Source organism: Loxodonta africana, chromosome 16 (genome assembly GCF_030014295.1).
Source record: "Loxodonta africana isolate mLoxAfr1 chromosome 16, mLoxAfr1.hap2, whole genome shotgun sequence".
Classification (NCBI taxonomy): Eukaryota; Metazoa; Chordata; class Mammalia; order Proboscidea; family Elephantidae; genus Loxodonta; species Loxodonta africana.
The window spans coordinates 22443105-22456338 of NC_087357.1; the positions used below are offsets into that span (position 1 = coordinate 22443105).

General features: G+C 39.8%; 1 protein-coding gene across 1 annotated transcript in view; it reads right to left on the reverse strand.

Annotated features, from left to right (window-relative positions):
- Positions 1-4: 4 nt before the first annotated feature.
- Positions 5-13234, reverse strand: part of ACSL5 (acyl-CoA synthetase long chain family member 5) — a 65413-nt gene continuing 52183 nt past the window's right edge. The window contains exons 18-22 of the mRNA XM_010588991.3: positions 12542-12685; positions 11508-11609; positions 10759-10830; positions 1338-1484; positions 5-262 (exon numbers count right to left, since the gene is read on the reverse strand). Of these exons, the coding sequence (XP_010587293.1) occupies positions 1344-1484; positions 10759-10830; positions 11508-11609; positions 12542-12685 (459 nt within the window). The 3' untranslated portion in view covers positions 5-262; positions 1338-1343. The remainder of the gene's footprint in view (positions 263-1337; positions 1485-10758; positions 10831-11507; positions 11610-12541; positions 12686-13234) is intronic.

Below are 13234 nucleotides of genomic sequence, written 5' to 3' on the forward strand. Positions count from 1 at the left end.
ATTTTAAAGACTTTACAAGTAGAAGCAACACATATTAACGGGTGGGGTAGGGTACAGCAAGAACAGAAATCCAGAGGATAAAAAAACCTGGATCAGTTGGTTCCTTCACAGAAGACAAGCGTGTTGTGCAGGTGCCGTGTTTGCCCAAAGATCTTTGTTCCCAGTTCAGGAAGTGTGGACTTAGTGCTTGCTTCATTTACTGGAAAAGTGCGCTTGGCGTAAATTTTAACTCCTTCCCCATAGCTACCAGCTCTGGAGCAAACTGTAAGGAAAAGATTGAGTCATCAGCTACTACGGTAGATAAGACTTGAAGAACAACATTTTGAAGTGTAAACATTGTTTTTGGACAAGTCATAGGCCCAGTTTTAATACATCTACTCCTCACTTATTGACTGTCTCTTTATCCAACATTTCGCGTTTACAACCATAGTAAAAATCTGTCCGATTGTTTTCCTCATTAATGACATGTCCGGCAGTAACAAACGCTGAGGTGCATGATTCTCAGTGGTTTGGCAGTTATGTAATGATGTGGTCATGTCCTTCTGTGATCTGTTGTTGCTCTTCATTTTCAGCTGATGCCAATTTTTGTGTAACACTCTGGTCCTGGGAACCCAGCAATGTCAATAAGTGAGGAATGGATGTGCTTCCAAGTTAAATTAAGCAAATTTAGGCAACATTCAGTATGATCAAAATGTTCCCCTCCGTACGCAGACTTTAGTGTACATGGACTTTAGTGTACACAGAAGTACATAGAAGAAACTCGTCATAAATATAATTAATTGGTAGGACTCGAAATTTTAGTGATTTTATAGAATAGCAAGAAAGCCTATGAGTTATACACAGCTTTTCAGAACTTAAAGATCTCGTAATTTGAACATTCCCACTGCCGTCGAGTCGATTCCGACTCATAGCGACCCTATAGAAGGCCTAAACTTTGGGACTATTGACAAGTTAAAGTTTGCTGTGAAACAAGTCTCTGGTCCTTTAACTAGTGGTCACTTATAAACATTGCATTGGCTGGAGATGGTGAGGAAGAAACAGGATACAAAAAGGGACCTTAAAGAGGGACATGTTGATAAAAGTAGCCCTAAAACCTTAATACCAGCAAAATGTAAAATGGGAGGGACAGGATTTATTTTGTCAGTTCAGGCTAAGTGTCCGCATTATAAGTCTCTGACAACATTAAAAACAAATAATACGGTTTTATAGTGTAATAGGTAAAACAACATATAGGAGAAAGGGAAAAAAATGAATGAAATTTTTTGATCTGTATCCCCACAAGGCCACAAGTAAGTGAGCCAGCAGCCTTCCTCCAAGCCCCTTCCAGCCACAAGTACCTTAATCTACTCCTGGATACTCTCATACAGTCTATCAATTTGGACCCGGAAGTATTTGGAAAGCTCTGCTCGCTTTGCTTTCAATGTTGGTGTCAAAAGCCCATTTTCAGTGGAAAATGGCTCTGGATGAAGAAAGATGTTTTTGACCTGGAAGAGAAGATGAACACACACACATGCGTTTAGTAGTTATTTGGACTCTTCTGCAGAAACATCAGAGTGCTATGTGAAGAACATTAATTAATGAACATTTAACATTATAAAAGGCGGGCTGAAGAGGCAGGAAGGTTAACAATAACAGTAACACGTGTCCATTCTTACCCACTTGAATTAGGGAAAGAAATGAGCAGGGAGAATGGATAATGAAGAGCACAGAGGGATGTAAATACCTACAAAAGGTCACTGCCATTGTCCCATTGGTTAATGACAGCGTTGTTGCTGGGTGCCATCAGCTCGGTGCCAACTTACAGCGACCCTATGTACAACAGAAGAAAACACTTCCCAGTCCTGAGCTATATACTCCAAATCGTTATGCTTGCACCCGCTGTTGCAGCCACTGTGTCAGTCTAACTCGTTGAGGGTCTTCCTCCTTTTCGCAGACCCTCTACTAACCACGATGTCCTTGTCCAGGGACTGGTCCCGCCTAATGTTCCTCCACTTGTCCAAAGTGTGTGAGATGAAATCTCAGCATCCTTGCCTCTAATGAGCATTCTGGCTGTATGACTTCTAAGACAGATCTGTTCATTCTTCTGGCAGTCTGTGCTATATTCAATATTCTTCGCCAACACCATAATTCAAACGCATCAGTTCTTCTTCAGTCTTATTCATTGTCCAGCTTTCACATGCATGTGAGGGGATTGAAAACACCATGGGTTGGGTCAGGTGCACCTTAGTCTTTAAAGTGACATTTTGCTTTTTAATACTTTAAAGAGGTCTTTTCGATTTGCCCAATGCAATGTATCGCTTGATTTCTTGACTGGTGCCTCCACGGGCATTGACTGAGGATCAAAGTAAAATGAAATCCTTGACAACTCCAATTTTTCCTTTGTTTGTTATGATGTTGTTTATTGGTCCAGTTGTGAAGATTTTTGTTTTCTTTATGTCGAGCTGTAATCCCCTGAGGGCTGTTGTCTTTGATCTTAATCAGTAAGTGCTTCACTTTCGACAAGCAAAGTTGTGTCATCTGCATATTGAAGGTTGTTAATGAGTCTTCCTCCAATCCCAATGCCACATTCTTCTTCATATAGTCCACCGTACAGAGTGAATAAGTATGGTGAAAGGATACAACCCTGACCCACACATTTCCTGATTTTAAAGCACGCAGTATCCCCTTGTTCTGTTCGAACTATTGTCTCTTGGTCTATGTACAGGTTCCTCGTGAGCACAATTAAGTGTTCTGGAATTACCACTCTTGAAATGATTAAGTCATTGATCTTGCAAAACTTTACCATGTGATCTCCAGCATTGTTTCTATCACCAAGGCCCTATTTTCCAACTACCGATCCTTCTTGTTTCCAACTTTTGTATTCTAATCACCAGTAATTATCAGTGCATCTTTTTTTTTTAATAGATTTTATTATGACAATTGACTTAGATGTCCTCTGAAACCATGGTCCCCAAACCCCTGCCCCCGCTACGCTGCCCTTCGAAGCATTCAGATTATTCAGGGAACTTCCTTGCTTTTGCTTTGGTCCAGTTGTGCTGACCTCGCCTGTATTGTGTGTTGTCTTTCTCATCACCTAAAGTAGTTCTTATCTACTATCTAATTAGTGAATACCTCTCTCCCACCCTCCCTCCCCCCCTCATAACCATCAAAGAATATTTTCTTCTCTGTTTAAACTATTTCTTCAGTTCTTTTAATGGTGGTCTTATACAAAATTTGTCCTTTTGCAATGGACTAATTTCACTTAGCATAATGCCTTCCAGTTTCCTCCATGTTATGAAACGTTTCACAGATTCCTCACTGTTCTTTATCGATGCGTAGTACTCCATTGTGTGAATATACCACAATTTATTTATCCATTCATCCGTTGATGGGCATCTTGGTTGCTTCCATGTTTTTGCTATTATAAACAGTGCTGCAATAAACATGGGTGTGCATATATCTGTTGGTGTAAAGGCTCTTATTTCTCTAGGATATATTCAAAGGAGTGCGATTTCTGGATCGTATGGTAGTTCTATTTCTAGCTTTTTAAGGAAGCGCCAAATCAATTTCCAAAGTGGTTGTACCATTTTACATTCCCACAGCAGTGTATAAGTGTTCCAGTCTCTCCACAGCCTCTCCAACTTCCATGATTTTGTGTTTTTTGGATTAATGCCAGCCTTATTGGAGTGAGATGAAATCTCATTGTAGTTTTGATCTGCATTTCTCTAATGGCTAATGATCGTGAACATTTCCTCATATATCTGTTAGCTACCTGAATGTCTTCTTTAGTGAAGTGTCTATTCATATCTTTTGCCCATATTTTAATAGGGTTATTTGTCTTTTTGTGGTTGAGTTTTTGCGGTATCATGTAGATTTTAGAGATCAGGCACTGATCAGAAATGTCATAGCTAAAAACTTTTTCCCAGTCTGTAGGTAATCTTTTTACTCTTTTGGTGAAGTCTTCGGATGAGCATAGGTGTTTGATTTTTAGGAGCTCCCACTTATCTATTTTTTCTTCTGCATTCGTAGTATTGTTTTGTATACTGTTTATGCCATGTATTAGGGCTCCTAATGTCCCTATTTTTTCTTCCATGATCTTTATCATTTTAGATTTTATATGTAGGTCTTTGATCCATTTTAAGTTCGTTTTTGTGCATGGAGTGTGGTATGGGTCTTGTTTCATTTTTTTGCAGACGGATAGCCAGCACCATTTGTTGAAAAGACTATCTTTTCCCCATTTAACTGTTTTGGGGCCTTTGTCAAATATCAGCTGCTCGTATGTGGATGGATTTATGTCTGGATTCTCAATTCTGTTCCATTGGTCTATGTATCTGTTGTTGTAGCAGTACCAGGCTGTTTTGACTACTGTGGCGATATAATAGGTTCTAAAATCAGGTAGAGTGAGGCCTCCCACTTTGTTCTTTTTCAGTAATGCCTTACTTATCCAGGGCCTCCTTCCCTTCCATATGAAGTTGGTGATTTGTTTCTTCATCTCATTAAAGAATGTCGTTGGAATTTGGATCGGAATTGCGTTAAATCTATACATCGCTTTTGGTAGAATAGACAGTTTTATAATGTTAAGTCTTCCTATCCATGAGCAAGGTATGTTTTTCCACTTATGTAGGTCTCTTTTGGTTTCTTGCAGAAGTGTTTTGTAGTTTTCTTTGTATAAGTCTTTTACATCTCTGGTAAGATTTATTCCTAAGTATTTTATCTTCTTGGGGGCTACTGTAAATGGTATTAATTTGGTGATTTCCTCTTCAATGTTCTTTTTGTTGGTGTAGAGGAATCCAACTGATTTTTGTATGTTTATCTTGTATCCCGATACTCTGCTGAACTCTTCTATTAGTTTCAGTAGTTTTCTTGAGGATTCCTTAGGGTTTTCGGTGTATAAGATCATGTCTACAAATAGAGATAATTTTAGTTCTTCCTTGCCAATCTGGATGCCCTCTATTTCTTTGTCTAGCCTAATTGCTCTGGCTAGGACCTCCAGCACAATGTTGAATAAGAGTGGTGATAAAGGGCATCCTTGTCTAGTTCCCAATCTCAAGGGGAATGCTTTCAGGTTCTCTCCATTTAGGATGATATTGGCTATTGGCTTTGTATAAATGCATGTTATTATGTTGAGGAATTTTCCTTCTATTCCTATTTTGCTGAGAGTTTTTTTCATGAATGAGTGTTGAACTTTGTCAAATGCCTTTTCTGCATCAATTGATAAAATCATGTGGTTCTTGCCTTTTATTTATGTGATGGATTACATTAACTGTTTTTCTAATGTTGAACCATCCCTGCATACCTGGTATGAATCCCACTTGGTCACGGTGAATTATTTTTTTTGAGATGTTGTTGAATTCTATTGGCTAGAATTTTACTGAGGATTTTTGCATCTAAAGTCCTGAGGGATATAGGCCTATAATTTTCTTTTCTTGTGGTGTCTTTACCTGGTTTTGGTATCAGGGATATGGTGGCTTCATAGAATGAGTTTGGTAGTATTCCTTGCTTTTCTATGCTCTGAAATACCTTTAGTAGTAGTGGTGTTAACTCTTCTCTGAAAGTTTGGTAGAACTGTGCAGTGAAGCCCTCCGGGCCAGGGCTTTTTTTTGTTGGGAGTTTTTTGATTACCTTTTCAATCTCTTCTTTTGTTATGGGTCTATTTAGTTGTTCTACCTCTGTTTGTGTTAGTTTAGGTAGGTAGTGTGCTTCTAGGAATTCATCCATTTCTTCTAGGTTTTCAAATTTGTTAGAGTACATTTTTTCATAGTAACCTGGTATGATTCTTTTAATTTCAGTTGGGAATGTTGTAATATCACCCATCTCATTTGTTATTTGGGTTATTTGCTTCCTCTCCTGTTTTTCTTTTATCTGTTTGGCCAGTGGTTTATCAATTTTGTTGATTTTTTCAAAAAACTTGCTTTTGTTCTTGTTAATTCTTTCACCAATTGTTTTTCTGTTTTCTATTTCATTTAGTTCAGCTCTAATTTTTATTATTTGTTTTCTTCTGGTGCCTGTGGGTTTCTTTTGTTGCTCTCTTTCTATTTATTCAAGTTGTAAGGATAATTCTTTGATTTTGGCCCTTTCTTCTTTTGGGATGTGTGCATTTATTAATATAAATTGACCTCTGAGCGCCGCTTTTGCTGTGTCTCAAAGGTTCTGATAGGAAGTGTTTTCATTCTCATTGGATTCTCTGAATGTCTTATTCCATCCTTAATGTCTTCTATAGTCCAGCCTTTTTTGAGCAGGGTATTGTTCAGTTTCCAAGTGTTTGATTTGTTTTCCCTGCTTTTCCTGTTACTGATTTCCACTTTAATAGCCTTATGGTCAGAGAAGATGCTTTGTAATATTTCAATATTTTGGATTCTGCTAAGGCTTGCTTTATGACCTAATATGTGGTCTATTCTAGAGAATGTTCCATGTGCACTAGAAAAGAAAGTATACTTGGTTGCTGTTGGGTGGAGTGCTCTGTATATGTCTACAAGGTCAAGTTGGTTGATTGTGGCATTTAGATCTTCCATGTCTTTATTGAGCTTCTTTCTGGATGTCCTGCCCTTCACCGAAAGTGGTGCGTTGAAGTCTCCTACTATATTGTGGAGCTCTCTATCTCACTTTTCAATGCTGATAGAATTTGTTTTATGTATCTTGCAGCCCTATCATTGGGTGCATAAATATTTAATAAGGTTGTATCTTCTTGGTGTATTGTCCCTTTAATCATTATATAGTGTCCTTCCTTATCCTTTCTGATGGATTTAACTTTAAAGTCTATTTTTTCAGAAATTAATATTGCCACTCCTGCTCTTTTTTGCTTGTTGTTCGCTTGATATATTTTTTTCCATTCTTTGAGTTTTAGTTTGTGTCTCTAAGTCTAAGGTGTGTCTCTTGTAGACGGCATATAGATGGATCGTGTTTTTTAATCCATTCTGCCACTCTGTCTCTTTAGTGGTGCATGTAGTCCATTTACATTCAGCGTAATTATGGATAGGTATGAATTTAGTGCTGTCCTTTTGATGTCTTTTTTGTGTGTTGTTGACAGTTTCTTTTTCCCATTTAATTTTATGTGCTGAGTATAATATCTTTATGAATTGTCCTTTCCTCATACTCGTTGCTGTTGATTTTGTTTCTGCTGAGTCTCTGTTTTTTTCTTGTGTTTTATTTTGATGTGTAGGATAGTTTGTCTCCTTTGTGGTTACCTTATTATTTACCCCTATTTTTCTAAATTTAAACCTAACTTTTATTTCTTTATATCACTGTATGTTCCTCTCCATATGGAAGATCTATATTTCTTCATCCCTCTTTACTGTTTTAATGTTGTCTTCTTTTACATAATGACATCACTGTTACTCTGTTTTGAGCATTTTTTAAAATCTTGCTTTGTTTTTTTTGATTTCCCTGTCTAGGTTGACATCTGATTGCTCTGCCCAGTGTTCTAGTCTTGAGTTGATACCTGATATTATTGATTTTCTAACCAGAGAACTCCCTTTAGTATTTCTTGTAGTTTTGGTTTGGTTTTTGCAAATTCCCTAAACTTCTGTTTATCTGGAAACATCGTAATTTCACCTTCATTTTTAAGAGACAGTTCTGCTGGATATATGATTCTTGGCTGGCCATTTTGTTTCTTCAGTTTTTGAAATAAGTTATCCCATTGCCTTCTTGCCTGCATGGTTTCTGCTGAGTAGTCCGAGTTTATTCTTATTGGCTCTCCTTTGTAGGTGACTTTTCATTTATCCCTCGCTGCTCTTAAAATTCTCTCTTTATCTTTGGTTTTGGCAAGTTTGATTATAATATGTCTTGGTGGTTTTCTTTTAACATCTACCTTATGTGGAGTTCGATGAGCATCTCAGATAGATATCTTCTCATCTTTCACGATATCAGGGAAGTTTTCTACCAACAAATCTTTAACAATTCTCTCTATATTTTCTGTTATCCCTCCCTGTTCTGGTACTCCAATCACTCGTAGGTTATTTCTCTTGATAGAGTCCCACATGATTCTTAAGATTTCTTCATTTTTTTTAAGTTCTTTTATCTGATTTTTGTTCAAATATATTAGTGCCAAGTGATTTATCTTCAAGTTCAGAAATTCTGGCTTCTACTTGCTCAATTCTGTTCCTCTGACTTTCTACTGAGTTGTCTACTTCTGTAATTTTATTGTTAATCTTCTGAATTTCTGATTGCTGTCTGTCTATGGATTTTTCCAGCTTATTGAATTTTTCATTATGTTCCTGAATAATCTTTTTAATTTCTTCAGCTGTTTTATCTGTGTGTTCCTTGGCTTGTTCTGCGTATTGCCTCGTTTCCTTCCTGATGCATTGAAGGGTTCTGTATATTAATCTTTTGTATTCTGCCTCCAGTAATTCCAGGAATGTACTTTCATCTAGAAGATTCCTGGATTCTTTGTTTTGAGAGTTTGTTGAGATGATCGTGGTCTGTTTCTTTATGTTACTTGATATTGACTATTGTCTCCGAGCCATCTGTAAGTTATTGTATTAGTTTAAGCTTGCTTACTGTGTCGTAACTTCTTGCTTTGCTTTGTTTTGATATGCCCAAATGGGTTGCTTGAGTGAGCTAGCTTGATTATTTTTGCCATCTGTCCCCAGATGGCTAGAGCTGTTATCAGGTACATCAGTCTAGGAGTCCATTCACTTTTCTTGTATGAATTCAGCTCAGGTGTCCAGGTAGCTGATCATCAAGTTTGTGGTACAGGCTCTGTCCTACAGTCTTAGAGGGGCAGGGGTGATTGGTGTAGGTGCCAGTATCTGGTTGAAGCAGGGTGCCATGCTCTGAACAAGGCAGGGGGCTGAGAATCATCCCCCATGTGTCTCTGAGGAAAGTGTTTCCCTGATCCCTAAAGCATACAGGTGGGTGGGTTCTGCAGATGGACCGTGGGCACCCAAAGTTTTTGGTTGTAAGGACTGGGAGGTACCAGTTATCCTTGGACCCCTGTCGCAGGTGGCCAGGTGACCTGAGTGGAGCTACCAGTCCTTAGGCCCCTGATGTGGGTAGGTGAGGACCCTGTTTAATAGGCAAAGCAATGTCAAACATCAAACACCCATCTCTCCACCGCACAGCTGAAACAGTTGGAGTCTGCCAACAAGGGCCTATTCTCCTGAAATAGGCCCACACAGGTCCATGCAGAGGGGATAGGTACTCAAAATCCATGGACTCTTTATGCCCAGACAGGAGCTGCTTCTGTCCTGAGCTCCCCCGGTTAGTGCAGCTGGCAAATTATCTTTTCCCCCAGTTGCAAATCTATTTCTTCTCCGAGGCTGGGAGGATGGCTCTAGGTACTCAACAGGGCCTATCTCAGGCTCAGGGAATTCAGCTGCTGAAGCTGGCTTGGGGGTGGGGACCATGGTAAAACATACAGAAGTACTTAGCTTTTGCCGAGAGTGCTGTTCTTCTCAAGTTCCGGAGGTGTGAGTAGGCTGTGTGACTGGCTGCTTCTCCCTGAAGAAACTGCAGCCAAACACTAATACCAGCCCACTGCCGCTGCTCCGGGAAAGGTCCCTGAGGGCTCCCCCTGATTCAGGTCCAGTAACTCTCCTCCGCTTCTGAACTGTCTCTTCCTCCCCCTACCCCTCAGTTCGTTTTCTAAGCTTGCCTTTGATGCTCGTGGCTCATAGCTTGTCATAAATATACTCATTTCACTAGTTTTTTCAGGTCTTTGTTGTAAAGAGGGCTCGCCGGAAGCATCTGTCTATTCTGCCATCTTGGCTCCGCCTCTGTCGGTGCATCTTGATTGCACGTTTGATCGATTTCAAACTGCAGAAGTTGGTAAAAATCTTCAGTTTCTTCATCTTTGGCATTAGTGGTTGGTGCGTAAATTTGGGAATAATAGTCGTATTAACTGGTCTTCCTTGTAGGTGTTTGGATATTATCCTACTACTGACCACACTGTTCTTCCAGATATGTCTTTAAATGTTCTTTTTGACAATGAATGCAATGCCAAAAATCAAAACCAAACCATCGAGTTGATTCCAGCTCATAGCGACCCCATAGGACAGAGCAGAACTGCCCTATAGGGTTTCTAAGGAACAGCTGGTGGATTCAAGCTGCCAAACTTTTGGTTAGCAGCTGAACTCTTAACCAATGCGCCACCTTCAATTTGTCATTTCCGGTAGAGTAGACCATTGCTTGTCCGATTCAAAATGGTTCATTCCAGCTCACTGATGCCTAGGATATCGATCTTTATGTGTTCCATTTCATTTTTCACGGGTTCCAATTTTTCTAGATTCATACTTCATACATTCCACATTCCTAGTATTAATGGATATTTGCAGCTGTTTCTTCTCATTTTGAGTCATGCCACATCAGCAAATGAAGGTCCTGAAAGCTTGACTCCATCCCTGTCGTTAAGGTCGACTCTAGTTTGAGGAGGTAGCTCTTCCCTAGTTGTTTTTAGAGAGCCTTCCAACTTGAGGAGGGGCTGATCTTCTGGCAGTATATCAGACTATGTTCCGCTGCTATTCCTAACTTTTTCACAGGCTAATTTTTTCACAAGTAGACTACCAGGTCCTTCTTCCTAGTCAGTCTTAGCCTGGAAGTGCAGTTGAAACCTGTCCACAATGAGTGACTCTGCTAATATTTGAAATACCAATGGCATAGCTTCCGGCATCACAACAACGGGCAAGCCACCAAAGTACAACAAACTGACAGATGTGTGGGGTGGTTAATGGTACAAAATCTAAAATCAGTTTCTTGGAAAATAGAGATTTAAACACCATTATAAACAGGAACTTGAAATTAAACTTCTAGTATGACTTCAGAGACCAGGACATCAGTACATACTTGTTCGAAGGATTTAAGGCCACCTTCTTTCCCAGTTTTCTGCAAGTCTTCTAAAATGGCTGTCTTCACCACCTACAAATATATAACAGTGAAAAAGAGCCTGAAGGAAAGGCTAGGCATGACCCAACCAAAATGTCTAGAAAATTTGATCAGAATAAAAGCTGGATATGAAAGTGTGTATAAGCACATTAGAAGCCTAATACCAAACCCCTTGCCTTTCAGTTGATTCCAACTCATAGGACAACAGGACACAGAAGAACTGCCTCATGGGGTTTCTAAGGCTATAAACGTTTACAGGAACAAACTGCCACATCTTTCTCCCTTGAAGCAGCTGGCTGGGTTCAAACTGCCAACCTTTTTTTGGTTAGCAGCAAGTGCTTTAACCACTACATCACCAGGGCTCTTCAGAAGCCTAACAGTGATTCCACAAATGAGAAGAAAAGGCAACTCTAAACGTTAACAGGGTTTCTCTCTTAATGGCATTCTTTCTCTCATTTTCTAATTTTTTTTTTTTTACGATGAACATATTACTATAAAGAGACTAGAGTTATTTTTTAAAACCCCACATCCTATCCCCAGTCTAATGGAACCCAGGAATCCATTTGGGCTGCAGCCACCTGCCCCAGCACAGGAAGAATCTGCTGTTTCAGAGAGAAGGCTGGGGTGGGGTGGGGGGGAGTGGGGGTAGATTGGGGGGGCGGGGGTAGAGTGGGTGGGTTGTGGGTAAAGCTTTCCTAAGTAAGACTTACTTGGTTTTGGCACAGCTCTTCGAGGGAGCCCTTAATCCCAAGTGTGGCTGCAAATGAGGGAAACACATCTGGGTCAGGAACCATGACTCCTACTAAGGATGCCTATGGAAAGGAAAAAAAAAGTACAGAGGCACATGAAACAGCTAGCATAGGGATGGCCCCAGGGGTAGAGAAAGAAGGATGAGACCTTTGTAATAGTTCTCTAGACCTCAAGTTTAGTACTAGTGTCCTACTCTTTTCTCACCATGTAGTCACAAGTCTTGGGGAACTCTAATCCCGTTGTCCCACTGACCATCTCATTACAAAGATGTTCCATCTGAACGTGTATCAAGAGAGGTCGTGCTCAATATTAAGCTTAAAGCACCTCTGGCCTGTCCATCCCCCCCTCCCCAAAAAGTTAAATTTAAGTACAGTATATAATATATAATATGATACAATATTCACCATATAATAAGTTCAGTATATAATTAGTATATAACATAAACATCATGTTTGGTAAAATAGAAGTCAGCAGAAATGAGGGAAACCCTCAGTGAAATGGATTGACACAATAGCCATAAAAATGGACTCAAACATACCAATGATCATGATGATGGCACAGGACTGGTTTTGTTCTATTATACACAGGGTCACCATGAGTTGGAGCTGACTCAACGTCAACTGATAACAAGTTTGTTGTGCCAGAGGAACTCCAACTGGAATGGGAACTAAGTGCAACCTGGGATTCTTTTAGACTGAATGACTACCCTTTAGAACAGCTGTTTAATAGTTTTGCCAACTTGTTTGCTATCATAATTTGGGGGAAATTTTTTTGTTTGTTTTTTATTTATACCACCATATTTGAGGTTTGGAATGCAGCTTCATTTCTTTAGTTTTAATAAACTCCGTTTTCCTCATCCTGAACCCACCTTATACAAGCTTCCTGTGGCTACAGGAATCACCATGGTCTGTCGCTATGAGTTGGAATCAACTCGACGGCACTGGGTTTGGTTTTTGGTATCTGTAAATGGCTATTGTTAAAAATGATATATTACCCGTAGACTGTCCCCGTGTACAAAAATTTGCAACACTGGTCCACTCCTGAGGTACACGTTTTCTATCTTCTCTGGAGCAATGTATTCTCCTTGGGCCAGCTTAAAAATGTTCTTTTTTCGGTCAATGATCTTCAGAGTCCCATTCTGTATGACACAAATAAAGCATCAGTGTTTGCGAGACCAAGGGTTATATCAGTGTTTGGGGAGAGTGGGGGAGTCACAGATATCTTCTTTCTTTAGACTTGACTTCTCTAGAGACTTTTGAACAGTCTTTTCTCTTTGTTGGCTTTGGGGAAAGGGGAGGGAAGCAACTTCTAGTAAAAACTGGTTTATACTGTATGTCTATGTGGAGACTCAGTGTGCAGCCTCGGGGCAAGTCCCCAGGACCTGCTGGGGTTCTGCAAATGGTTGTCTCATCCAAGTAAGAAATTCTGCGGTTCTCAATTTCCAATAACTTAATTTTAATTTGCAGAACTCTCAGGAACACAAAGGCCGGCTATCTTTTATGGAGACTTTTGAATTAATTAGAGCCCCCTCCCTGACTTCCTTTCATGTATTCCTCCTGTTGGATCAGGGAGCAGGCTAAAACAGCTTCACTGTGCTAATCAGGCAAGTCAACAATTGTGCTTGTTAGGACAGAAGCCGGCCTCAGGAGGACTCCCTGGCCAGACACCTGAGGTTATTTGCAGCTTC